Raw genomic sequence first — 27,360 nt, 5'->3', positions numbered from 1 at the left:
AGGGCAAATGGCTGTGAGAGAAAGTGGGGAAGAGGCAGGGAGATCCACCAGACTGTGATACAAGTCTGACCCTGAATAAAGGAGAGAAGGTTGGTTGGGAGCATCTTAGAGTGCAGTGGGATGATTTTTCCTTTTTTTTGGCTGCGCTGTGCACAGGATCTTACTTCTCCAACCAGGAATCAAACCTGCAGCCCCTATAGTGGAAGCATGGAGTCTTAACCACTGGACACAGGGAAGTCCCGATTTTTCCATTTTTAAACTCCCTCTCTAATATACAATCTACTTCTGTTCTAAAAATTTTAACCTGCTTTTTTTTTTTTTTTTGGCTGTGCGGGGTTTTTGTTGCAGCACATGGGCTTCTCTAGTTGTAGAGCACAGACTCTGTGGTTGCAGCGTGCGGGCTTAGTTGCCCTGTGGCATGTGGGATCTTAGTTCCCCAACCAGGGATCGAACCCGTGTCTCCTGCATTGGAAAGCGGATTCTTAACCACTGGACTACCAGGGAAGTCCCTTAACCTGCATATTTATTTTATTTTATTTTATTGGCCGTGCCACATGTGGGAGCCTGGGGTCTTAACAACTGGACCACCAGGGTAGTCCCTGCGTATTTATTTAACAGCTTTAATCAATATCTTTATTCTTCTTTCAAACAATACATAGAGCTTAGAGTTCTTTAACATTAATCATTCTCTTTGAATTCATACGCTTTTGTAACCCAATATTTTAATTATATTGTTATTTCATTAATTTCACAAATCAGATATTTTGTTATTTTAAATAGTTGATATTTGTATGGATTTACCCATACGTTTAGTATTTTCTTTGCTCACTCTTCCTTCTTGTGTCTCAGATCTTCCATCTGGGATTATTTTCCTTCTACCCTGAAGCACATCCTTTAGAAGTTCCTTTCATGAGGATTTGCGGTAGACAGAATTCTAAGATGGCTCCCAAGATCCCTACCCACTTGTGTACACATTCTCTATAATCTCTTCCCCCTGGGTGTGAGCAGATCTCATGAACATGATAGAATTTTACTTCTGTGATTATGTTATATATTGGGTTAATGGGATTTGCTGATGTAATTAAAGTCTATAACCATTTGGCTTTGTGTGCGTGTGACTGAACAATATTTATTCGTCTACCATACTTTTCTTCACATCTTTCTACATTTGAGTTCCTCAAAGCTTTCCATGGTCTGTGTCATTCATTAATTTATTCATTAAATGATCTTAAATTTAATGAACTTAATTTATTAAATGAATAAATTAATGGAGTATCAACTGATCCAGGCATTGTTCTACAGTAATGAGTAGAACAGATAAACATCCATGAATTCAAGAAGTGTATATTCTAGTGGAGTAAGGGAGATAATAAAAATATATGGTAAAATTACATAGCACTCATATGATGCTATGGACACAAGTGAAGCAAGAAAGGAAAGGAGTGCCATGATGAGGGGCCCAGTTTGAAATTTTAGATAGGTTGGTGAGTTAAAGACTCAAGTAACCAATTGGCTTTGAGATAATCAAAGGGGAGGTTATTTTGGGTGGATCTGGCCTAATCAGGTGAGCCCTTTAAAAGGGTTCAGATAGAAGTCAGAGAGATTCTCCTGTTTATCATGAAGAAGCAAACTGCCACATTGTGGAGAAGGCCACGTGGACTCTAGTAGTTGAGTCTTCGGTTCTACGGTTGCAAGGAGCTGAATTTTGCCAATAACCAGTGAGCTTAGAAGAGGACCTGGAGCTCAGATGAGATTGCAGACCTGGATGACACCTTGATTTCGGCCTGGTGAGATCCTGAGCAGAGGACCCAGCTAACCTGTACCCAGACTCATTAGAAACTGTGAGATAATACATGTTTTCTTTTAAGCCAATGAGTTTGTAATAATTTGTTATGCAGCAGTAGACTACTAATACAGGATTTAGTGATAGCAAACTTCTTCAGTGTTGTTTGAAATGTCTTTATTGTACCTTCATTGTTTTTAAACTCCAATAGAAGTACAGTTGATTTAAAATGTTTCAGGTGTATGGGCTTCCCTGGTGGCGCAGTGGTTAAGAATCCTCCTGCCAATGCAGGGGACAGAGGTTCGAGCCCTGGTCCGGGAGGATCCCACATGCCGCGGAGCAACTAAGCCCGTGTGCCACAACTACTCAGCCTGTGCTCTAGAGCCCGTGAGCCACAACTACTGAGCCCACGCGCTGCAACTACTGAAGCCCACACGCCTAGAGCCTGTGCTCCGCAACAAGAGAAGCCACCGCAATGAGAAGCCCGCGCACAGCAACGAAGACTCAACCCAGCCATAAATAAATAAATAAAGTGAACTGGGACATACCTTCGATGTTGGTACATTTCAAATTCCATTTTCCCCTCACCTTTCCCCAAATAACCAGTTAAGGAATTTAGCGTTTTTCCTATGTATGGGAAGATGCAAGAGTCTGGGCTCACTGAAATCATTTCTTTGATATGCATCACACCTATCTTAGCCTGTATCCTGTATTTTCACATCCTGAGTGTCCTCAGGGCTCACCATAGGGAGTGGCTGCAGTCTGATGGCTGCTAGATGGCAGGTATTCTTCTTCCTGAGTTTCCTCAGGGTTCACCAGCTCAAGTTGGAGGGCTGCAATCGCCGATGACTGATCCTCTCCTCTTGGTCGGGAATCTGACCAATATTTGGGAGACATTTCACGATCAAATTTTGTCCCACGGTGCTGGGAGGCTCATCCCAGGTCAGGCAAAGATTCTTGATATGCCACTCCAGGTGCTAATTTTTGGATTAGGCCCTATTGATAATTAAAGATTCTCTGGATCCTCTATGATCCAGGAGACATTTTCCCTTGTTGCTTCTTCCCATACCTAGAATCATATTATTACAATTATTTTATGTTATAAAAGTGATTTATTTTCTTAAGATGTTTAGCCATAGAAGTTTTGTTTTGAGGCCTGGTTACACACTGGGTACTGCAAGAGACAACAATCTTATAAAATAGGATATAAGTAATGCAGCTAGTAGCAATGACAAAGACATAGTGCTGCAGGGAGACACAAAGCACAAACAATTTGGAAATAAAGAACAAATTCAAACAATGATTAACATAATATCAAGTCCACAGGACAGCCTGCTGGAGACAAAAAATTCTGGCAGGATCAGGTAGAGAGAAAAAGATAAACGTTTCGTCTTTGTTTACAAAGGCGTACTTTATCAACCTGTTGTAGGTCATCGCATAAGAGAAAAGGTTTTTCTGAAAAACAAAGATTAAAGTCAGTATATTTCCCAAAGTCATAAATCATATCTGCCATGTTTTCAGTCTCATGTAATTAATTCCCATTGATCTGGATGAAATAATCAGGTTTCCCATTAGTTTTGTCATATGTTACCCAGTCCAGTGATATTATCTAAAGGCTATCAGAAACTTATATTTCTTAAAAAATTCCTTTTTATCAGTCTTCTTGAAGATCTTCATTTTGTAAAAGCATCAGGACAAAACTTAAAAATAGCATGGTTAAAGATTTGAGTACAATGTAATTAGCAGGAAACTTGGATATAACATTTTAGAATAACTAGTATTATGATTGATAACATATCAGGACATAGCAGATATTAGGGATTCCATATAAATTTTGGAATATCTATAAAAATGACATTTATGCATACACCATAACCTAAGGTTCATCTCCAATCACTTGACAATGTTTTTGAAGTAATTTAACATACCAAATAAAATTAGTTTGACATCTCTCTCTGAGATGTCTCGGAGATGTTCTTTTGAAGTATCTCAGAGTCAACTGGAGGCTAAAAAGCTTTATTCAGATTTTGATATTTAGGAAGTTTGTTAAAAATATCAAAAAGGGGGCTTCCCTGGTGGTGCAGTGGTTGAGAGTCCGCCTGCCGATGCAGGGGACACGGGTTCGTGCCCCGGTCCGTGGAGATCCCACATGCCGCGGAGCGGCTGGGCCCGTGAGCCATGGCCGCTGAGCCTGCGCTCCACAAAAAGGGAGGCCAAAAAAAAAAAAGGCCCGGCACCCCCCAAAAAAAAAAAAAAAAAAAGATACACAAAAATATCAGAAAGGTTTTAAAACACAACAGGATCATAGGTCACTGAGAAACAGTACTTATTCATTTAACCAAAGTCACAAAACGATTAAAAGAAAACAAATACGGATCACCTAAGGGCACAGAAACTTATATAATCTGTTATCAAAAGGAGCACTTCTAACAGAGAGAGAGAGAGAGATCAAATTCCAGTCTTGTATTAGCTTACTTAACAAAATCCACCTACTTAGGTAACTTAATCGAAATTTAGTTAATCCTGGCCATGTATAAAACTTTCTCAGTAAAATGTAATTCCATTCCTCATACCTTCTTAACTGAAAACACACATTCTACCATTTTGAAATGTTTCATTATTTTCAGTAGCTTTAATTATATATTTAAATTAGAGTCCCCGACTCTTAAAAACCTTAATTTCCAATGACAACCAAGAGGCAAGTAATAGTTACCAAAATCTGGAGAAACTATTTTAGATGATTTTTAAGACATAATTATTCTTATAGCTTACCTAAAAGATCTTATTTCATTTATATTTACTTTAATTTCATCATATCAAGTTATTTTTCTTGCTGACAAATTTGCAACAGATGTAACAAGATTTCATTTAACTTTTATTAAACCTAGGTGCAGTGAAAGTACTATATATAATGCTGATGGCTCTAAAGACATGTCTGTATTAATTAGATCAACAAACTTAAACATTAATACCAGGTATTAATTTCATACTAAATATTTCCCAGTTCACGTGAACCTGAAACTCATTTAGCTTAATTTATCTTGTATTTAGAATTGTTTGGTTTGTAAGCACTTACTTTTCTTTAAGCCAATTAAATAGGGCTCATTTACAGATTAACCTCAGCAGTGTTATCCAAAGACAGAAACACATACAAACACACAAACAAACAGAGAGACATCATAGTTCTCATTTCAAAAGTTCAGCCCTGAGTCAGGTACAGCAATGTAAAACCCATAGGTTTACAAAAGAGGTTGCATTAAAGTTGGGTTTCTGGCAGACGGAACAAATCAAGCTCACTTGTCTAGCTGGCTAAACCCTTTCTACTAATATTTATGGAAAACAAGTCAAGTTCTAAATTACTGTACCCTCTTTTTCAAAATTTGCATTTTAAAAAGATGGCAGAGATAAGGGTTTTTGAGAAAACCAGATAGGACACTTGTATATAGGCAAGATACAGGCAAGTTTCTCCTAGGATGACTTTGTTTCCCCTTTGTTTAATATTTACAAGCCTCTTAAGATCACCCATATTTATTAGAAAATCTATCAACTTGTTCCCCACTGTCAATGTTACCTGGGGCTCCTGTGGGGAAATCAGAATTGCAAGCCTCAAGTCCAAGGGAGTGTCCTGGCCTCTTACAAGATATTGGGACAAGGGAAATTGCCCTGCTGCACCCAGTCCAAATTGGGTGCCCTGTCGGGTCTTAGATGGTGATACTAAACCAGGTTCCTGTGTCCCGGGTGTTACCATAGAAACTTCTGTTTGATCCCCTTGGGTAGGGGAAACAGGAGGCAGTGAATATGTTGGTGGCATGGTGGGGGGACAGTTGGAACAACTGCTGGTTCATCCTGCTTGGCCACTGGGGGAGCTGGATAGGCTGGACGGGGGTTTAAGTTTTGAAATAACATGTCCCCACTCTCATTTTTTTCTCTTCCCTTGTAGAACAGGTTTTCCCTTGGGTTTTCTTTCAGACTGCTGCACCATAAGGTGGCAGCCCTCTGACTCCTTTTCCTCCTGATGCAATAGCATAAATGCTGCTACATATGGAATCTCATCTCTTTTCCCTGTTCTTTTGCAGAACATTTCTAACTGCGAGATTGTATAATAATTGAGTGAGCCATTCAGGGGCCATCGTTCTTCTGATCCTAACATATATTGGGTCCACACCCTATTACAATAGTACATCATGTCTTTCTTAGTCATAGGCTCACGGCTATGTTTTGCCCATTTATATAATATATTCCCCAAAGGGCTCTCCTTTAGGATAGATGGAGTATTTTCCACTTTTAAAAGTTTGATGACACCAAGACACAGAAGACGCCAACAAATTCCAACACAAAAGGTACAAATTCTAGCATCGATGCACACAAAACCAAGACAAAACCAACGAACTAGTTCCCAGATCGGGTAGACTTACCCTACAAAACCAATGAACTAGTTCCCAGGGAACCAGTTCCCAGAATCGGGCAGAGTCTAACAACAATTCCCCCCTCCAGCAGGGTACCTCAACCAGATTGGCTTGTCCTGTAAAGGAAAAGCCCAGATTGAGGGGGGAATATGTTCCTGGCGTGCACGCCGGAGCGACTTACCCTCCAAATCGAATCGAGTCCGTTGACTCGCTGCACCAAATTGAAGTTTGTCGGTTCCTTGCTTCAATTGCCAAGTGCTGGGATAACCAGTGCCGCTTCAGGGAATTTTGAAGGGAAGATCCTCAGGACAAATGGTCCTGGCAGCTGCTAGGGCCTTGCCTCAATACTCCCTGACCGGGGCTGGCTAGACACGAGCAAGGCTCCTGGTTGGCTCGCTAAATTTGTTGCCGAGTCCAAGCTCACTCTGCTCTCCGCACGACAGGCCAATGAATCGAAGACGAGGTGTTGAGGTAAGGAATACGACTTTATTCGGAAAGCCGGCAGACCGGGAAGATGGCAGACTAGTGTCTCCGGTAAACCATCTTATCTGGGTCTGGATGCCAGTTTCTTTTATAGAATCAGAGAGGGAGAGGCAGTGAGGAAGTAAAGTAAAAGGGCCATTAGTCTTGCAAAACATCTCCTGGAATGACCAGCCTCAGTGAGGTGATGTGTTAGTTTCTTTTTTCTTGCAGCCATTCACAGGTGGGCAGGGTTTCCTGAGGCAGGTCATTATGCATGATTATAATAACAAAAGCAACAAAAATCAAAGGTTAAAGTCAAAGAAACAGATCCAATGTGGAGTCCGATTTAGCTCTTCCCTGTCACACACTTAAAAAATGAGATGAAGTGGGATTCCCTCCTTTTTAAAAATGTTTTTAGAGCTACTAAAAAACTTGCATTTACACAATAGTTGGTAAAAGTATTCCTCTGGATTGTACAAGAAGGGAGACAGGGACCACTGATAGGACCGGGTGTTTGATATTAATCAGACTTGGCTTCTTTCTTTCCTGCTTCATCAGAGGCTGGCCTCTCCTCATTTTTATTTTCTCCGTTTTCTGCAGGTAAGTCTTCTTTAGTCTCTTGGTGAGCCACTTCAGCCTGTTTTCCCTTTGCTCCCTTTTCCCCTTTGTTTGCACATTTTTGCCTGAAGATTTATCCTTTCCTTCCACCTTTTTGGCTTCATTTCCACTTTTGCAGAAGCTGTTTTAGCCAACAGCATCGCTGGTCTCCTCTTGGGCTCCTCCTTCTCTGCCACTCGGCAGAGCTGACCTTCCTCTTGGACAGACACCATGGCAGCGGGGCGGGCGCGTGCTGGGTGCCTGCGGGCCACAGCATGCCGCGAATCTTCACGAAGCTGGGTTGCCTGGCTGTGATGCCAAAATCTTGGCTTTCTGTGCACCAATGCCGAAAAGAAATACGGAGACGGAGTTTTGAAGGAGAAAAAGTAGCTTTATTCTTTGCTAGGCAAAAGGGGGAACACAGCAGGCTAGAGTCTCAAGAACTGTGCCCCCGCCCCGCCACTGGGAAAGGTTTTTATAGCTTGGGGCTCGTGGTCTGGGATAGGTGATAAGGCTCAAAGTAATTAAGGTCTTGCATTTCTTTTCTTCTGCAAATTTATGGCCAAAGCTAGCATCAGGCAGCTGAGCAACCGGATCTGGTGTCCCTGAAGTTATCAGCTGTGACCTTCGTTCGGAAATGAAGAGTGCTGCAAGGGTGTGTAGGAGAAGAAATGCCAGGTGCAAAGGGTAATTCATATGGGGGTCAGAGAGTAATTGGCTTTGCTAAGGACAAGTCTAGCTACACGTGTTTATGAGTAGTAACAGCTAACGAATAACCAAGATTGCTTAACACTTTCAGGCCTGGTTATGCTGTTTCCCCAACCTGTTCATTGTTTACTTATTTTCCTTGTTTATCCAAAAAGAAAAGTCTCATTTCTATTTTTACTGCAACAAATACCCCACTGCTAGTTCATTCCCTCCACATCAATGAAGGAAGGGAAATGGGCCTTGCATTCTTGTCTGGCTGAGGATAAACTTCAGTTTTGCTCCATTTGACAAGCACCAGCTATCCAGCCCAGGGGCCCATCTATCTCCTACTTCAGCCGCTGCCACTTCTGCCACCCATGTTTTCTTTTTTTTTAATTAAAAAATGCCAAAGTCCATTACGTAAATTTGCATAAGGGCATGAGAATGCCTGAATCCCCATATGATGGATAATACTGAATAGCAGCAAATTTTTATTTTTTCCTTAAGCTACCTGACGAAGGATGGTTTACTAGTATTGTTTTAATTAACAGCTTAGCACTCAGAAGCGTAGCCACCCTCTGGGGGAGCCCTTTGCTTAACGCAAAGGAATCCTCAGGCTCCTCTCTGGGCTGTCTACCCTCTGCCTGCAGAGGTCGCTGGCCACCGCTCGCCTCTCTCCTGTGGTCCTAATCGGCTTCCCGTGTACAGTGCGCACGCGCTTATTTCGCTCCAGGTGTCCAGCTTTGTGCCTGATCGAAGTCTTCTCGGCCGCGCTCAGCGCGCAGTATTTAACCCGGGCTGGTCTTCGGGGAAGAGTAGCGTGTTCCCCCGACCCAGAGCGCCTCTGGGCCTCAGCGGCTAGAGGGCCTGGGACGGGCCTACAGGGGTCGGGCGGCACGGCGGGCAGCCCATGCGGGCGGGGCGGGCAGCCCTTGCGGGCGGGGCGGGCCCCCGCTAGGGCTTGGGCGTCGGTCTTCGGTGGGGCCCGGAGCCGGGCGCGGAGCCCCTGACAGGACAGGTACGGAGGCGGCGACCCTGGAAACTGCCTCCTCCCCCACCGTGTTCGCGAGGCTCCTGGCTGTGCTCTGGGGACTCGGCGCTCGCCTAGGGCGCGGCCGGGAGCCGGGTGTGCGGGGCGGGGGTCGGCAGGGGTGGGCCGCGGCGGGGGTGGGCGCCCCCTGCGTCTGGGCTGGTCCGACCCACCTGAGCTCTTCAGCCTGCCGGTGTGGTGTGCTCCCGGGGTCGAGTGATTGCGTCTCCGAATTCCTCCGGAACTGCAAGGGTTCCCCTCCTTTCCTGGGAGCATCCAAGGCACCCCTGAACCCACTCCAAGCTACAGGTTTCCTGTGGGGCACACGGTTGAGAAGTTGTGTCAAACAGAAAAACAAGCAAACAAACAAAAAACAAAGCGGACTCAAGGTGGGGGGCCTGGATATGCGTTTGGTGTGTCAGTCTCCAATTCCTGGCGTCCGCCTTAACTGGCAGGCTCACCCTTGAGCAGTCATCTTAGCGCATCCCGACAGCTAAATCACACAGGTGACGAACTCCGGTATTTTTTAAGAGGCGGTGAAAAAAAGAAAAAAAAAAAAAAGAGGCGGTGATTTAGAAACTTACTCTCACTTATTACAGTGTGGAGAGCAGCAAGCCCGTCTTGACCACTTACTAATCCAGTATGCTTAATGTACTGAGAGTCAAGGAGCTATGAGGTGGAGATTGAAGTTCTTTAGCTAATGTATGGGCGAAGCCCAAGGCCCGGGGATGTTAGCGATAGTAGTTAAGGATAACTTTTTTTTCAGAGACAGTTTGTGCTCAAATATGTTCAGAAACTTCATGGTTAAAGTTTTCTCTACTACAGAATATTTTGGAACTTTCAGTATGCTACTGATATTTTTATCACGAATTTCCTACTGGAAGTATAGTATCGAGAGTTCCCCAGATTTGAACGGAAAATACTGTTTTTCTTGGGTGTTACCTCTGTTTAACATACAAAACAGTTTGGGAAATGGAGTTCCAGAATTAGAAACTCAAGGTTTGGAAGGGGCAGTGTAGGTCAGTGCTTTTTGAACTTTAATGCTACATACACAAAATCTGTTCAAGTACAGATTTTGGTTAGTTCTGTATTTTTAACAAGTTCCCGGGTGATGGTGATGCTGCCAGTCCATGGACCACACACACTTCGAGTAGCAAGGGCTTTCACTGGATTGAAAGAGACCATGTTCTGTTCCCTGCTCTCCAGAGCAAGCTGTGCTGCCTTGAATGATCACTTCCCCTGTCCAGACCTATAAAATAGGAGACTGGACTAGAAGATCTCTCAGGTTTCCTTCAGACCTAAAATGTTGTGATTCTAGTCCAGTTACCCTTGTGATAATTGAATTACATCTAAAATATCCTTGCCCTGTGGCCAGTTTGGGCTTGAACATTTCTAGTAATGGGGAATTTACTGCATGTAAGGCATCCCATTTCATCGTGGGATAGCTCAATAAGGAAGTTTTTCATATTGCTAAAATACATCTCTATAACTTCCATCCTGTTGGTCCTAGGTTATCTCTTAGAATCAAACAGAAAAAAAAGTATAATCCCTCTTTAAAAGATGACTCTTGGAAATTCCCTGGCGGTCCAGTGGTTAGGACTTGGTGCTTTCACTGCCAGGCCCTGGGTTCAATCCCGGGTCAGGGAACTAAGATCCCACAAGCTGCGTGGCATGGTGGAAGAAGAAAAAAAAAAAAAGACTCTTAAAGTGTGAGATGACAGTGTTTCTACCAAGTTTTCCCCAAACTGAATTATCCTTTATTCTTCCATGACATTGTTTCAAATTTCTGTCTCATAAATTTAGTCCTTCTGTGTGGCGTGTAGTGGGTCTGTAGCTGGACTTTGAAGGATGGGTGGGGCTTGCAAAACTAGGGAAAGCATCCTAAGCAGCTGACAGTGGTCCAGAGATGACACTGCGTACGTCAGATCAGAATTTTTTGATTCAAGTAAGAAATGGTGTGTCAGTGAAAGATTTTGGGCAAAGCAATGTTTTAGAGTGTGTAGTTGTCTTACTGTGGTGTATAATGTGGTTGGAAATGGAGAAGGAGAGAGGCAGGGAGCCAGATATGCTTCACATATCAGTAAAGAGGGCTTAGGTTGATAATAGTAATGCCTTCTATTTATGTATAACATTTTACAGATTACAGAACCTTTCACAGACAACCTTTCCTGTGAGGTAGGCAGAGCAGCTGTTACCCAGTTTATAGATGAGGCACCAAAGAGAGTAAATGATTTGCCTTAATTCTCAAAGCTGTTACATGGCAGACCAAAGTGATGACAGTGGTAATGAAAGAGAAAGGAAGAATGCAGGAGCCAATACTGAGGAAGAATTGATAAGTTGGGCCTGAATGCACATGAGGTTACAAAGGAAAAGAAGTTGTTAGGGAGGAGTCAAAATAGTTGGGAAAATCATAATACATGATCGACAACTGCCATAGGTTGTACTTGCTCGGATCTATCATTGTTAGTGGCTGTTTGGAGTTATAGGTCGGGAGGGATTGTGGTAGAGGATTCCTAGGTTGTTTAGCCTGTCTATTGGTACTGGGTGGTGTGTGGGCCTTGGGTTAGCTGTCCCATACCAAGGGAATTGAGAACTGGATCCTCAGTGTCCTCTGAGAAGGTAAATGCTGAGCAGTTGACTGATTCAAATCTGTCTTAGGGTCCTTGTCATCCTGGAGTCTCTGAATTTTGTTTTATATAATTTTTGTTTTGAAGTTCCAGCTAATATTAGTTGTACTTGGCTGATGGACAAATTGGCTATCCAGTCTGACCTCCCCAAGCTCCCACATATCCACTGAGGGTTTCACTGAAGCAGAGACTGGACCCTTGCCACTCTGAAGCCATGCTAAAGCTATTTTCCCAAAAGATCTGCACTTCCCCTAGAGCCTAGAGGTGTCCCCCCACCCTGCCTCTCTTCTCTCTCTCTCTCTCTCTCTCTCTCTCTCTCTCTCTCTCTCTCTCTCATCCTTTTACCCTGGAAGCATATGAGGTTGTGATTTTTTGTCACTACCAAATTCCATAGGACCTGGAGCTGTCCCTGCACTTTTAGTTTCTTAGGCTCCTATCTGGTGAGTAAAGAGCTACATCTCTTGGGGTGTATGTGCGCCTGACTGTTGTACTTCCCCCATGGTGTCTCTGGGAAACCTGTCAGAACCAATTTATATCCCTAGAGCCTGGTGTTGGTATAGGCTTCTATTCAACATTGAGTGTCTTCTGTGTTCAGTGCTTAGGATACTGAGATGAATAAAAATTCTGTGCCCTGGAGGAATTCACGATGGGATAAGGGAGACGATATTGTAAGTAAAATGGGATCTTGTAATAGAGATATTTCCAAAGTGTTGGGCAGAGGAGGGAATGACTAGCTCCACATGGAGACATCAGGGGAATATTCAGGAAAGAGGTGATAAGTAAGTTGAGTCTTGAAGATGAAGAGAGAGACTTGGTGACGTTTGCAACATTTGCAGAGGCATAAGATAGATAGATCCAAGTGGCTGGAATCTAAGAGAACTTTGGGATCAAAGGAGAGGTGATTGATGAGATTAGATTCATAATGAGGCCAGGTTTTTAATGGCGTGTAGTTTTGTTCTAAGGTTCAATTTTGTGGGAGGAAAGCCATTGGAGGTTTTTAGGCAGGGAGGTGATGTGGTTATATTTTGGAAAGCTAATTGTGGAAATAGACTGAAAGGGGAGAATCTGGATCCAGGACATCAGGAGACTCTTGTAGTAACCTGGGCTTGGCTTCAAGCTGAATTAAGTATTAGTGGGGATGGGAAGGAGGGGATATATTGGAGGTTGTTGAGACAGAGTTCACCTGACGTAATGACTAATTAATTGGTTGTTGAGAACAAGAGAGAGGGAGTTGTTGAGGATGACTCAGTTTTCTATTTTGGATTGATGGTGGTACCAGTAGTAAAGGGGGAGTATAGACGAGGAACATTTGCTGGGGGAAGCTTCCGTGTGTTTTGGGTCGTGTTGAATTTGGGCGTCTGTGGCGCTTAGATAGGTGGAAATGTGGGTCTGGAGTTCAGAAGAGAGTGTGTGTCTAGGGGTGGTAGATGTAAGTGGTAGTTGATGCAGTTGGAATGGATGAGCCTAGCCATGCTTATAGAAGACTGAAGATAACAGAGGAGACGACAGGGATTGGTGGGCAAGGTGAGAGAGAATGTTGTCCAGGGAGCTACAGAGGAAAAAGTTGCAGGAGGAGAATCAGCAGCCTCTGTTGCTACAGCGAGGTCAAGTAGGATGAGCTTGGAAAATGTACTTTGAGATTGGGCAGTTAGGAGATTGTGGTCACCAGGGCTCTTTTATTTTTTTAGTGTGAGCAGCTGGATGGGCGCCAGGTGGATTGAAGAGTGGATGCGAAGTGAGGATAGGGAGGATGTACTCACTTTGAGTAGTTTGGGAAGGAAGGAAGGAAGGAAGATGGTGGCAGCTTGTGGAGGAGTAGCAGAGACTAGAGACAGATTTTCCTAGAATAGAAGTCTTGAGCATGGGTTATCCGATGATGTGTAAGAGCCAGTATAGAGAGGTTGCATTTGAAGGCACAAAGGAAATGAAGATTGCAGAGGAGGGTGGAGGGTTGTCTCTGAAAAGGAGACATCATTTCTTTTGAAGAGGAATGACAGAAGAAAGGAAAAGAATGTAGGAAGAAAGAGGCAATGATGGATACACCTAAATTTGCAAAGGAATTCTTATCTAATAGGTTCAATTTCCTTTCTCAGCAAGGTTATCTGCTGAGGGGTGGGGGTCCTGGTGTGGGCTCGGATAGGAACAGGGACTTGATAGTGGTAAGGGAAACTTGAAACTGTCCAGAGAGGAAAGGGAAAGAGCAGAGTTGAGATATGCTCCAAGAACATTGAGTACCCTCCGAACTTGAATCCTGCACTGTAGGCCTCTCTTTCCTCTTCTTCATAATAATTATGGCTGACTTTTATTGAGTGCTTCATACCAGACACTCTTCTTAGTGCTTTTCAGGCATTCTCACGTGATTCTGACAACTCTGTTAGAAAGGTATTGTTAGTATTTATGTTTTACAGAAGGAGAAATTGAGGCATGGAGTGTTACTTACACTTAGTAGAACTTATGTCTGATGACTCTCTTACCTCTGCAGAAATGGCATTCCTTCCTTGAGGCATCAGAGAAAGGCAGAAATTTCATCCCAACTCCCAGTTTCTGGTCCTTGAGGGGCTGGAGTTTAGGGCTGCTAAGGAGGGCCAGTCTGTGGGTATGGTAGTGGCTTGGGTGAGCAGGGTGGTAGAGTCAGTGTTGCTGCTGTATTTTTACAACTACATACAGAATTCTGAAATCCTTGTGTGATTTCCCAGCAACCTGACTAGAAAGACAAGTGACTGATGATGATTTGTTAGGTACTGCAGGCTGAGACCGTGTCAATTGAGATGGTGAATAAGAAAAGAGATCTTGTCTCAGTCAGCCAGAAAAAGAATTTTTGCTGCCAGTTATGGAACTAGGCAGACCTATGACCTTACATAATAGCATAGATTATTAACACTCACCTTTGTTTTCCCCATTGGTGGGATAGATAGAATTTGTAGGTAAGGTGCACACCTGACTTGAGTGAAAGGGGAGAATGATGAGATGGCATGGGTGGAAGAGAAATGGACTTACCTTTTCCTGCTGCAGCCACTGGAGCATCATTTCTGTGTCCTTCCTCTTGATGTTGCCATGGATACGCCTTTGCGTGGTGACTTGAGATTGATTCCCATTATGATCAGATGATGACGTGGATTTAAAAAGAGAAAGGACAGAATGCTCTGCTTCTGGGGAGTGGCCGGTGAGCTGCCCAAATGGCAGAGCCCAGCACAGCCGAGGTGGCTGTGGCTTTGTTGGCTGCTTTGGCTTTTGCTGAAGTTGTGAAATGGTGCATCTCTCTCTTTAGAGCGCAGGCTCAGGGTTCCCTGTCTGCAGGGTCCTAGTGCCAGGGACTTGCTGGTTGATCATGGGGAGAAAGCAGCAGGAACTTCGAGTAGGCTATTAAGTAGGACTGCTGCTAGCTCTGGGAGGGTTGCAGTTCTTTTTCTTTTCAAAGAACATTTATTTATTTATTTATTTATTGGCTGCTTTGGGTCTTTGTTGCTGCCCGTGGGCTTTCTCTAGTTGCAGCGAGTGGGGGCTCCTGTTCCGTTGTGCGGGCTTCTCATTGTGGTGGCTTCTCTTGTTGAGGAGCACAGGCTCTAGGCGTGCAGGCTTCAGTCATTGTGGCAACGGGCTTAGTTGCTCCACAGCATGTGGGATCTTCCCAGGCCAGGGATCAAACCCGTGTCCCCTGCGTTGGCAGGTGGATTCTTAACCACTGCGCCACCAGGGAAGTCCCGGCTTGCAATTCTTGAGTACCAGGCTGCACTCAAGTGCTTGTTGCCTTCCTGCAGAAGTGCCTTCATTGAGGATAAGTGAGGCATATTGTGTAGCTTTCCTTCCTGGCTCTTGGAGGTCTGGGCCCTTTGGAGGTGGACCTGGTAGTCACTGGGTATTCCTAGGGGAGGAGGATATCCTGGGAGGGGGTAGACCTGTATTCAGTTTGAGAGTGGGCTACAGAAATTCCTGGGGATAATGAAGAGCTGGAGAGGTAAAAAAAAAGTCTATTTAGGGTCTAGGTCCTATCTGTGTGAGATCTGCAAGGCAGATACTGGAGTAGGACCTAGGAATAAAAAGCTCTGTTTATCTTCTTTCGGGGTTCCTGTGCATATCTGGAATCTGGCCTTCCAAGCTTCCAGTACCTGAGCTTCTATTCCCCTCTCCTTTCCTGACTCCTGAGGGACTTATATCCACACATATCCCACTCCTACTAGTGCTTTTAGAGATGTACAACTTCACCCTAGTTATAAGAAAATCTGTATCTTGCTGATTACCTTTATGTTTCATTTTATCTCTTTGCAACCAAATCAAAATACGCCGTGCCTAATGCAGTTCAGTTCAAGTGTGTGGACCCTGCTGTCAGACTGCCTGGATTTCAGACCTCTACAGGTGGGATCAGAGAAAGCAAACAGTTGGGTTAGCCCAGGATCAAGGTTTGGTAAGGTGAGACAAGAGGAGGTCAGGGGCATAAAGGATGCTGGGGTACCAGTGAAAGCAAGGTAGAAATGGTGCAGGCTGGGTGCCAAAGAGGCTTTTCCTCCTTACTGGTTCCTCCTTAATTCCTAATAATCCACTTCTTTTCCTGTCATTTCTGAAATGTTCTCCAAGACCACTGGTAATCTATCAGAAACAGATTTCTTTCCCTCCTCTATTTCCATTTTCCTAGAGTTTTTATTAGTATTTAATATCATTGGGGAGGAAAATGGATTAGAAATCCAGGGAGTATCTGTCTTCTGGCTGAGGTAGCATGTAACTCAGAGTTGTCCTGTGTGACATGGGGTGGGGCCCAATGGTGCTGTTGAAGGATCACCTACCTGTACAGCTAGTCAAATGTGCCCCCCTTCCTACTCACATGTGCCCTGCTGGCTATGAGACTTAGGTGAGTTGTTTGACTTCTGAGACTCAATTCTGTCACCTGTAGAATGGAAATAGTGGAATCCGTGTTGTCTGCATCACAGGTTCGTTTTGGAAGGAGATCGTGAAATACACGTGTTAGTGGTCACAGTTAAATTTGCCTCTGAGAAGGCCCTATGACTTATTTTCTCTCTCTTAACATGTTCAGTTTCCTGTCCCAATTCTATTGTTATCAATCATCACTCTCCCATTATTCCTGCTTGAAAACTCCCAAGTTTATTCATTCCTTTACTTATCCATGCATTCATTCATCCATCCATTTATTCATGCAAGGTTTGAGTTCCTACCGTGTGCAGTTGTCATTGATGTACCCTCTCGGTAATGATGAAGACAATATCTACAATTTGTTGAACACGCATTCTGTGCTCAGCACTGTACTAAATGCTCTACTTCAGTCTTATTTAATCCTCACAACATCCCTGTGAGGTAGGTATTATTTCCCCCTTTTTTCAGTTGAGGTAACCAGGGCTCTGAAAATATCTTACCCAGAGTCATACACATGAGGAAATAAGAGAACCAAAGCTGTACCCAGGTCTGTCCATCTCCACAGCCCATACAGGCCTGCTGCTTCTTTCCGCATGTCTGATCTATCATAGGGCCTTCTCGGGGCTTTTTTGTACTGTCTGAATCGGTCCATTTCCTCTTCCCTCTCTTTTTCTCTCATGAGCCTGGCTCAGACCTCCTCACCCCTTGCTCATTACTGCCATAGCCTCCTTGCTGTTTTCCCTGTCTTTATCAAGTTGCTCTTGCCTCCACTCCATTCTGCTCTCTGCCACCTGTCTGATCTTCCTAAAATAGTTTTCATTATGCCAGTCTCCTGCTCAGGAAGGGACTGGCTTCCTGTTGTTATCGGATCCAATTCATCTATCTCTACGTGATGTTAAATTCCCTGACTATCCATATTTACTTTCTAATACATCTCAATATCAGTGTTAATTCATTCAATAAATATTTGACTTCATGAGCTAAGAGTGATGGGATCATAAAGAGGAAAAATTGAGGAGTCTGCTGTAAAAGGCTTATAGTTTGATAGGAGAACTCATCAGAATTCACTGATTCAACCAAGCTAGTCATCTTTAACTTTCCCCAGTCAAGCAAAATTATTTCTGTGTCTACTCATACTGTACTCACAGATTACAATGTTTGCAGGCTTTTCCTCTCCACATATCTAAACAAAAACCTCATGATTCGAGGGATAATCAAGTATCCCTTTTCTTTTTAGCTTACCTTTTTCCTCTCTGTAATTCCTTATAATATTTATCATCTAGACATTTTATTTTAATACCTATACAGCTTCTGCATTTTTTTACAGAGCACTTTTATGTGCTTTATCTTATTTGAGCAGTAATGTAGATACGGCAGGTGATAGTCCCATTTTATAGAAGAAACAGCATCTAAGAAGTTAGGTGACTATATACACTTGTGTGGCTAGTGAGCTGTGATGTTCTTGGATGTGCGCTCTTTTGAATCTTTCAAGGTAGTGTGGTCCAGAGGAAGAGCACAGCTTTGGAAGCCTAGAAATATGTGTGGTATCAATGAGGAGAGTAAAAAGTGCAGAGGGTTCTGGTTCAGGCTTTGGTTCCAGTTATGGCTCCACTTCTTGTCTTCTGTGTGACTTCAGGGAAGTTGCTCAGTTCTCTAAGCCCTGTTTTCTTGTCAGCATTGTTCCTGGCTTGCCTCTTATGGGGTTATTTTGATGTCCAAATATTATGATAACTAAGTTATTAGCTAACTTTGTTGAGTGCTTACTAAATACCAGGCAATGTCTTAAGTGTTTTACATGGATTATCTCAGCTAATCCTCACAACAGCTCTCAGAGATGTTCTTTGTTCCCAATTGATAGATGAGGAAGTTGAGGCACAGAGATGTTAAGTAACGGGACCAAGTTTACGTAACTACCAAGTGGTGAAGCCAGGGATTGAATGTAAGCAGCCTGAGTCTAGAACCGGTATTCTTAACCATGGTACTATACAATTGTTTTTTAAGGTGTTCTGTAGACTGTAAAGTGTTCTGAACATGCAGAAGTCCAGGCTGCAAGGAGCTGCATGGCCCTGCCCACCTGTGTAATGGTGAATAGGGAAAGAAGGGGGCAACATGGAGATTTTGCAGAGGAGGAGAGAAATGGTTTCCTAGGGGGTCTGGCCAGGATTGGAGATGTGGAGAGATGTTTGGGGGCCATATATCTGGCTGTTGGCTATCATTCTCCTATTAGGCTATCTGGCCTGCCTTAGAAAGAGGGTGGAATGGAGGAAGACCCTGTTCAGCCAGTGAAGCCCAGTGCCGACAAGACAGGTATCCCTCGGCCCAGGGAATCTACATCCACACTGTAGCTGGTAGAGCCATAGATCAGACCCCAGGGCAACCTTGTTAGCTACTTAGGGGCGGGGACTGTTGGTTTCCAGCCCATTAGATGGATAAATGAATGAAGTGGTTACATAGCCCTCTTGAGACCTCTCACTAGAATGTATAATCTTATTAAACGTTTTAAATTATAAAAGTAATATGGTTATTAAAGAAATTTTGTGAAAAATAGAAAACAAACCATCTCATTGTTTCTCTTAAGGAGATGCCTAGGAGGCAAGGCCAAGAGTACAGGGGACAGGTGGCTGAGGTAGACTGGGCACTGCCCCCACTTGTAGGGGGCAAGTGGGACTCTCTGTTTCTGACCACCACCCTTACTATCTGTTTGAACCTGATACTCTTAGGGTTCAGAGCCTGGCCCTTTATAACGACTAGAAGGGAGGAAGAATGACTGTGGCAACCTTTGCCAGTGTTGAGGGAGCTGGGGTACTTGACTTGCTTTGCTTTGCTTTGCTTTGTGTGTGTGTGTGTGTGAAGTTGCCTCCATTGCTGCCCTTCCTTTGCTGTGTATTGGGCAGGGGGCCTGGCTGCTCCGGCCCAGGGTGAGATTGAAATTCAGACCCTAATCACGTGGGTTTGGACGTGACTCCAGAGTTTAGAAAGGCGAGGGAGGAGGAAGAGCACCAGAAAGGGGGGCGAGAGACCCTAATTTTGGCTGTGTGAATGTGTCACTTGATGCTTGTGGGTCTGCTGAGGCCTCACATCCTGGGGGTGGGAAGGGTGGCAGTGACGGTGAGGGGGTGCAGATTAGGAGTATCAGCAGGGCTGTGCTCCCAGCCGTAGGACAGTGTACTTAGAGGTGAGTGTTGAGGGTCTTTGGCGTGGGCCTAGTCCCTTATACTCTGTCCCTCTTGACTGGCCCAGGTGAAGCAAGGGGGCACTAGGACCCAGAGGCTAGCTCGATTCCTGACAAGTCTAGAGCAGCACTAGCGCAGAGTGAGACTCATCAGCTGGCAAGCAGGATTCGGTGTCTCTGGGTTCAGGAATCCTCCAGCAGCAGAGGGGACTTGCTCCTCAGCCCCCATCTCTGTCCCTACCCCTACCCCAGTAGGCCACCCAGGGAGGTCCATGGACTAGGGAGGGCCAGGCTGGCTGGCTTCTGTGTTTGTCCATGAGGGCCTGGAGCCCTGACCCTCCTGCCTAGGTTTCTGCCTTTTCTTTCTGTCTTTGGCCAGCTGGGGGAGGGGGTAGAGGCCGGGTGAGCAACATGGCCCAGAGCAAGAGGCACGTGTACAGTCGGGTAAGTGGTCCTGATCTGGGATGGCCACGGGAGGGCTTCTGGAGAAGGCCTTGGGTGGCTGTGGACATTGCTGTGGGGGGTGGGGAGACAGGCGGTAGCTAGGCTGGGGCCACTCGCGGCCCTGACCGTATGGGACTGCACAGGCTTCCCTTCCCAGAGTTGGGCCCTCTCTGGGTACTGGTGAGGCCTGACCTTTGACTCCAAGTGGACCTCAGGCCAGAGGTTCCTGAGGGGGCCAGACTATCTTGGGGATTACAAATGGGGTTGGTGGGTTGGAATGGTCTTTCAGTGAAGTCTTTCTTTAGAGCTGCTTTGTTGTTTGTCACTCGCTTTCTTGCTCTTCTGACTGAGATTGAATCTGTAGCCACTCTTGTGTCCACCTGATTCTGAGAGGCTTATTAGGGTTAGGAGGTTGGAGAGCGTCTCTGAGTTTGGGGCCAGCCCTGATGTTACTGTCAGTTCCTTTTATTGTCAGGTCCATGAGAGCCACTCGGCTGTCCCAGGTATGATTTGGCCTCTCGGAGCCCCAGGGAACGGTATCCTCACCTTCTTGGATGAGCTCTTTGGGGAAGAGAGTTAGGGAGTCACTGGCTCTGGCAGAGCTCTCTTATGAAGCCAAGAGGGGGCATCAGAAGGGGGCCCTGTGGAGTCTTCAAGGCCATGCTGTCACTTCTTCATGCTTCCTTCTCTGTTTGTTGCAAGGCCCCTGGTTCATAGAGCTGCTATTGCTAAAAATGGCTTAGGTGTGATTTTCTTCTAAGCCGTGGGCCTATTTGGAACCTCATTTCATGTTGTCCTGTCATCATGGGTATGTCAGAAGATGAGAGCTTCCCAAGGACAATGTTTAGTCTGTTCCCTTGCCTTGTCCATTATCACCATGGATAGGGTGATAAGCCATCCATTTGAACCACTGGGCAGAGTCTGGGGGACAGATGCAGGACAGATCTGAGGTACCCGATTTACCTGGCCTTTCTTTTTCTTTTTATAGTGACATCGCATGAGTGAAGGATCTCCAGAACTTGTGGGTAGAGAGTTGATAGAACAGGGCTCAGGCCAGGAAGAAGGGAGTAAATTGTTGGATGGGCTTGGTGAGGCATCTAGGAGTGTGCTGGTGGGGGCGGGGAAGTCAGGTCAGGAAGGAGTGGTAGTGACTTAAGGGCTGGAAGGAGGCACAGTTGTGTGCCCTCAGGGAGGACAGGCAGCAGTAGGGAGGGAACAGGGTTAGTGGGGTCGCTCACTGACTCACCTGCCTTCCCAGCTCAGGCTTTTGAGTCAGGCCCTGGGTTGTGGGGAGCCTGGTCTAAACTGAGTTATTTGTTTGAGCTTCATTCCCCTCCTAGGGGGCAGTGCTCCTTGAGAAAGCAGCCGTGTGGGGTGACATTCACAGATCTAGCAATGAATTCTGATTTATTAAATTTAAATATAATCTCTTACAAATTCTGGCAGATTCCAGAGGCGTTTTGAGAAGTTTTAGAACATAGCACTGACATATTTTCAAAAGGGAATTTGGTGGTGGTGGTGGGGACACTTTACCTTGAGAATGGGGTTCAGGGAAGTGACTTTTGATCCCTTTTCAGGCCAGGATCCTGATTGGGGCTTTTCTTATATATTAGGATGACACCGTTGACCTGAGGCTTTTAACTGTGTATGTTTGCATGTGTCTTTCAGACTCCCAGCGGCAGCAGAATGAGTGCGGAGGCAAGTGCCCGGCCTCTGCGAGTGGGCTCCCGCGTGGAGGTGATTGGAAAAGGCTACCGTGGCACTGTGGCCTATGTTGGAGCCACACTATTTGCCACTGGCAAATGGGTAGGTGTGATCCTGGATGAAGCAAAAGGCAAGAATGATGGAACTGTCCAAGGCAGGAAGTACTTCACTTGTGACGAAGGGCATGGCATCTTTGTGCGCCAATCCCAGGTACTCACCTCCTCTGTGTGTGTGTGTGTGTGTGTGTGTGTGTGTGTGTGTGTGTGTGTGTGTGTGTACGTGTACATGCTCTGTTGCATGTGCGGCTGGTGTGTTGGTGCTCCCTTTTCCTGGGCATGAGCATAAGTCTCTGGTTGGTAGAGTGGGAGGTAATGGGGGAGGGAAGATTAAGAGCTATCCTTAAGGAAGCTGCCCTGTACCCCAGGTTTGCTTAAGGCCTGGGGAAGGGCCCATATTACATCCAGCCTTGATCTAGCTATATAGAGTCTATTCTGTGTCCTCAGATCCAGGTATTTGAAGATGGAGCAGATACTACTTCCCCAGAGACACCTGATTCTTCTGCCTCAAAGGTCCTCAGAAGAGGTAACAGCCACCCACTTAAGTTGCCTCCTCACATCCAGGAGTCCCCAGGACTTCTCCCCAGAACACGGGGCCACAGTGGATCCTGAGAGTTTCCATCACCACCATATTCCCTTGTTATATCTTGCCTAACCTGCCATGACGTTCTCTGCCTCTACCCCTCTACACAAACACACACTTTGTTTCTGTTTGCATTCTACAGAGGGAACTGACTCAAATGCAAAGACCAGCAAACTGGTAAGTGGTTACGGGTGGGGGTGGGAGTAGTAGAGGGAAAGGAGAAAGAGAGGAGGGAGACTCAATACCAGGCAGGTAGAAGCAATAGATGAGTAAATTGAGTTAGCCTTCCAGTCTCCATCCTCTCTGAGAAGGAAGCTTTCTGGGTATGAGTTGCTGCTTTAGGTGTAAGGGTGGTATCAGGGAAAAAGCTATTAAGGCCCAGAAGTTCTGGATCAATTGGAACAGAGGCTGGGGGTGAAAGGGAGGACAGGTCTGACCCCAGTAGTGTTGTTGCCAACTTCCTACCTTTTGGTATCCAAGGCTGCCAGCATCTGATGGGTGTAGGGTAGGGGTAAGGTAAGAACTGGAGAAAGAAGGTGCTTTCTTTTTCACAAGTGAATGGAGAGGAGGTGGACCCTCTGCCACCTGTTTCAGGCTGTATGCAGAGGGCCTGCTGGAGCCTCCCTCCGCTGCTCTGTGCAGGATGTGTGAGGTGGGGCTCCAGACTCTCCAGCTCCTCTGGGTCAGGGTGTGGACCTCCTGGAAGCTGATCCTTAAGGGAGCCCTCACCTCACTTACCCTGGATTTGACAGTGACCTGGCTCCCCCCATACCTGGCTATGCCTGAGTTGGTCTTAATACCTACACCCAAGATATCTGGCCAGCTAGCACAGTGTGATGTTTAAGCCTATTCTCTAACTCTGCCCTTTCCTACTCCTCATGCAGCGGGGCCTGAAGCCTAAGAAGGTGGTGTGTTTACTATTTGTGCCTGGGTGGGTGAGGGCCATGAGCCCCCTCCCCAGCTGTCCTGCATGTCCTTGGGCTGCATGCATGTGTGTGTGACCTTGGGGCTGGGATGGCCAGAGGAAATGGCAGCCTTGGCTTTCAGAGTTCCTTTGAGGGGTGCAAGGACATCAGGCTCAGGTAGTACTCATTAGGGATGATCCTCACCCCTTCCCACATTCCTGCCCATCGCCTAAGGACGTCTAGTCAGAGACTCCAAGCATTTGACTGTAAACAGTAGCAGCATGGAATAGAGCATTTACTGGGTTACAGTGGATTCTCACTTAGCCTCAGCTTGGGGGCAGTGGGAGGAGAGACTGGGGGTCTGGAGGTGAGGAAAGTACCAAGTGATTTGGTTAGGTAAGAAGGTGGGAGGTCAGGGAACAGAGCACAGGAAGAACAGTCCTGAGTTGAAAAGCCTGTGTTGTTCTTGTCTCTGGGTGGGTGCTGCCATGAATGCCCACCCTCACTGTGCTCTGTCAGTCTTTCACTGCCTCTTCCTTCCTCTGGTGGTGTGCCTGAGGCCCACCTCCCACAACTCCCACACCCCTGAAACTCCTCTAGTCTTAAGTTGCTGCCATGACCACTTCCTCACACCAGCCCAATGCCTTGGGGCTATGCCCAAGCTGTCTCCGACCTGCATGTGCCTGTCAGACCTGTATGTGCTGTGCTGTATGTATGATTCTGTGATTTCCTTGTCACCAGCCTGTTTCAGGCCCTTCTGACCTTGCATGGAGGGCTACTAGATTGGGGCAGTGGAGGGGAGAGTAAAACATCTTTTTTTTTGACTTCTGGTTGGTGGTGGGTCCTCACTTTGGAGTTTTGCCTTGGAAGAGACAACATGATGGTACTTGCTTTGGGGTCCTGGCTTGGGAGGGAATGGGGATATAAAAAGGAAAATAATTCTCAAAAGGATACTGGACCCATTCCAGACACTGGGCTTCTTCCCTTGATTATTGGCTCCAGGTTGGGGTTCCCATCTCACACCAGACCCCTGAATAGAGAAGAGGATGGACCTGCAGTCTGATATCTATGGAGGAGTTCTGGCCGCAGTCTGACTTGATCCTGAGAAGGGACCTGAGCTGTGCCCAAGTCTTGGGGTTTTGGCGGCTGCCTAGAGAAATGTGGCAAAGCCTAGCCTAGGCTGCCTGTGCTGGGATATAGCACCTTCTTGGCTTGTGATGCAGAATGTCAGTCAAGTAGTCAAGTCCTCCCCTGGGTCTTCCTCTTCAGTGCTTCTGTCACAGCACATCACTTAACCCAGGGAACAGGGAGGTAGCACCAGAACAAAAGAAGGAACTTTGAGGAGGAGGGTGGAAGAGAGAACCCAGATGTCTCTGCAAGGTGCCCAGTCCTTTCTGGAAGCCCTTTAGAGACAGGTTTTAACCTGACTACAACAAGGGTAGAGTTGAGAGAGGAGCCAAACACTGTCATTAGAGCTGCTGCAGCCCAGATGGAATGTTCCCCAGGTTTCTTAGTGTGCCCCGCTGAGCTGATGCAGCAGGAGTGCTGTGGGTACATGTGCCTGATGAGCCACCATAAGGGTATTATTGTCCATGTGTATGAGACAGAAGTAGAGTTGATGGGGTTGTGGACAGAGGGGAGTGTGAGTATGAGAGAGGCCTGATGAAGCAGTGAGGCCCTGTGTCCCTGTGCAGTGATACCCCGGTCCCAGAGAGGTCATCCCAGAAATGAGATGGCCCTTAGCCCAATTTCTTGGAGCAAATTCTTGGGGCTGGGGGAGAGGGAAGGAGAGGGAGGAGCCAGAACCTGTTCTTTGGAGGAGGAAGCAGGGCGGGTTCAGTAGAGGACTTTGTCCAATCATGAGGAGGAGGAGGAGCCATCAGAGCCTGGTGGTTGCTAGGCGACTGAGGAGCAGTGTCTCCACCCCTAGTGGAGCAGAGGAGGGTGGGTGCATGACGTCAGGTGGAGCTGCTGCTGCGGCCACTGAGGCTGCCATCAGCCTCAGCTGGCGAACTAGGCCGGCTACCTCTCCGGTGCCTGCCGGAGCCTGGCTGTCCCCACTGCGCACCGTGGGGGCTTCTGCATCTGAGCTGCAGCCATTTGCCAGCTGGGAAGCTGCTGGTCTGGGAAGCTGAGGCTGCATTGTTGGGATTTGATGCACTAATCTCCTGTCTCCGCCGCCTTTCCCTCTGTTCGGTCTCTTCCCCCCCCTCCCTCCCTCCGTCTGTCCTTCCTCTGTGTTTGTCCATCTTCCTCTGTCCTTCCTTCTCTCCTATCCTGGCTTTCTTTGGTTTTCTGCAATGATGAGACAGGCACCGACAGCCCGAAAGGTACTCTTGCTTGCTCTGGTCCTGCTGCTGGGTTGCCAGCGTGATGGTGGCAGCAGGCTGCTGGGGTGGGGGTGGGGGCTGATTGACTTCCTCTGTCTACCTGGTTGGGGGAAGAGGATGGTGATGAAGGTGGGGGGCAGGGAGAGGTGTGTGTCACTGCCATGCCCCACACCCTGGGCATTTGCTCCCTGGCCTGCCTGCTTTTGGCTTTGAATCTGTGTTCTGGGCCTTGTACCCAGTGGCCTCTCAGGCTTGGGCTTCAGGCAGCTTTTGCTGCAAACTGGCTCCGGATGCATTTCCTATGAGAGAATCTTGGGAAGCAGGTCCAGATGTCTTTGTGCCTCTAGCAGGCCTACCTCACCCAGCCTTTGCTAGAATGACTCTTGGTTGAATACCAGCATCCCCGCCCCACTGGGGTTTGTGTCAGGGGTCTTTCCCTAGAATAGTTTTTGATACACAGCTATGGAGGCTTAGCCCAGGGTAGTAGAGGTGGGCGTTGGTCTCCTTGGGAGACCTAGAAGCAGGGCCCAGGCCAAATCTTGCCTTTGCCAGAAGTATGAGACACTGGGTATCAGGAACATTATTTGGGAGTTGGAGTTAATCATCTGTATCACTTTGCAGTAACCTGAGGGGTTTCTGGATTTGGTTTAGGGCAGTAGTTTCCCTATGTTGCTGCCCACCCTCCCCCTCTTTTCTTGCAGCTGGGTGGGGTTACTTTGCTGAGCTCTGGGCTTCAGGCTCATGCAGTATTCATGGTCCTGACACCTGAGCCCTCTGCCCTGGGGAAGGGAATTGCTGCTGGAACTGGTCCTGGGGAAGGGGGTGGGGGTGGGGTATACAGTAGGGCTGTTCTGCCTTGGGGACCTGATCTCCCTCTGCTGGGTTCATATCGCTCACTTCGGGCTCATGTCATCATTCTTGTCACATGGTATTTCTAGGGAGTCCTCTGTGGAGTCTAGCACTTGAAGGAAGGGGCTGACCTGGGAAAGTCCTTGGGAGTGGTGGGTGGGCGGGGCTCTGGGATAGAGTGGGAGACGTTGTTGCAGAAGGACTGGTCTTCTCTACCAGCTGCTGTGTTTGGTCTCCTGTGGTTCAGCCTAGGAGACAGGGACTTCCAGGATTTCCAGGGTGTCTGAAGGGGTGAGGTCTGCAAGGGCAGGACAAAAGTGGGAGAAGGAACTAACGGGAAATAGGAGTTCTGAGTTCCTGGAATGGGAACGAGGTGATTCACTGGATGAAGGGGATGGGCTGGGGATGGGGGAGGAGTGGTGGGACCGCTAAGCGTAGCCTCATTTCTGTTGCTTCTGCTCTCATTGCTGTCCCTTTTGCTGTCTTTCTGCCATTATCCTTTCTTTCCTGACTACTACTCCTCTGGCTCCTGTTGCCTGTCCAGACTACAACCCGGCGGCCCAAGGTGAGGAAAAACAGGCCTCTGTACAAGCTACTGCTGAGTGGACACACACTCATTTTAGGCGTGTGCATGTGTGTGGGCATGTGTATGAGCAAGTATAAGTTGGTCACAGTGTACCCTGGGTTCTCTTAAGGGGAGTGAGGGGACTGAGGCTAATGACAGGCCCCTGAGCCGGTAGCTTGAGCGCAGAAGAGAAACGGGAGTGGTTGTAGTTAATCAAGGTAGGCTTTCTTGAAGAAGGGCATTTAGACCAGGTGTGTGTGTGTGTGTGTGTGTGTGTGTGTGTGTGTGTGTGTGTGT

General features: G+C 46.6%; 1 protein-coding gene and 1 long non-coding RNA gene across 10 annotated transcripts in view; one reads left to right on the top strand and one right to left on the bottom strand.

The window, feature by feature from the left end:
- Nucleotides 1-7,618: 7,618 nt before the first annotated feature.
- On the bottom strand, nucleotides 7,619-9,485 carry LOC113616008 (uncharacterized). Its single transcript, XR_003431177.1, has 2 exons — nucleotides 9,139-9,485; nucleotides 7,619-7,895 (listed from the first exon to the last, which is right to left on the bottom strand). It is a non-coding gene; the product is annotated as an uncharacterized LOC113616008 (long non-coding RNA).
- The window catches only part of DCTN1 (dynactin subunit 1), a 30,321-nt gene continuing 11,605 nt past the window's right edge, over nucleotides 8,645-27,360 (top strand). For 2 of the 9 annotated variants that reach the window (XM_027099138.1, XM_027099131.1), the window contains exons 1-4: nucleotides 19,877-20,071; nucleotides 21,740-21,985; nucleotides 22,279-22,357; nucleotides 22,557-22,591. In XM_027099138.1, coding sequence (XP_026954939.1) covers nucleotides 20,039-20,071; nucleotides 21,740-21,985; nucleotides 22,279-22,357; nucleotides 22,557-22,591 — 393 coding nt within the window. In that variant the 5' untranslated portion in view covers nucleotides 19,877-20,038. Of the gene's footprint in view, nucleotides 8,954-19,725; nucleotides 20,072-21,739; nucleotides 21,986-22,278; nucleotides 22,358-22,556; nucleotides 22,592-27,360 lie in introns of those variants that run through there. The other 7 variants (XR_003431176.1, XM_027099132.1, XM_027099137.1 and 4 more) reach the window with 6 other exon arrangements.

Source organism: Aethalodelphis obliquidens, unplaced genomic scaffold (assembly GCF_003676395.1).
Source record: "Aethalodelphis obliquidens isolate GAN/ISIS:26980383/991018 unplaced genomic scaffold, ASM367639v1 scaffold128, whole genome shotgun sequence".
NCBI classification, from domain to species: domain Eukaryota; kingdom Metazoa; phylum Chordata; class Mammalia; order Artiodactyla; family Delphinidae; genus Aethalodelphis; species Aethalodelphis obliquidens.
The sequence above is the reverse complement of the archived record's forward strand: the minus strand, read 5'-3'. Positions and strand labels throughout refer to the sequence as shown.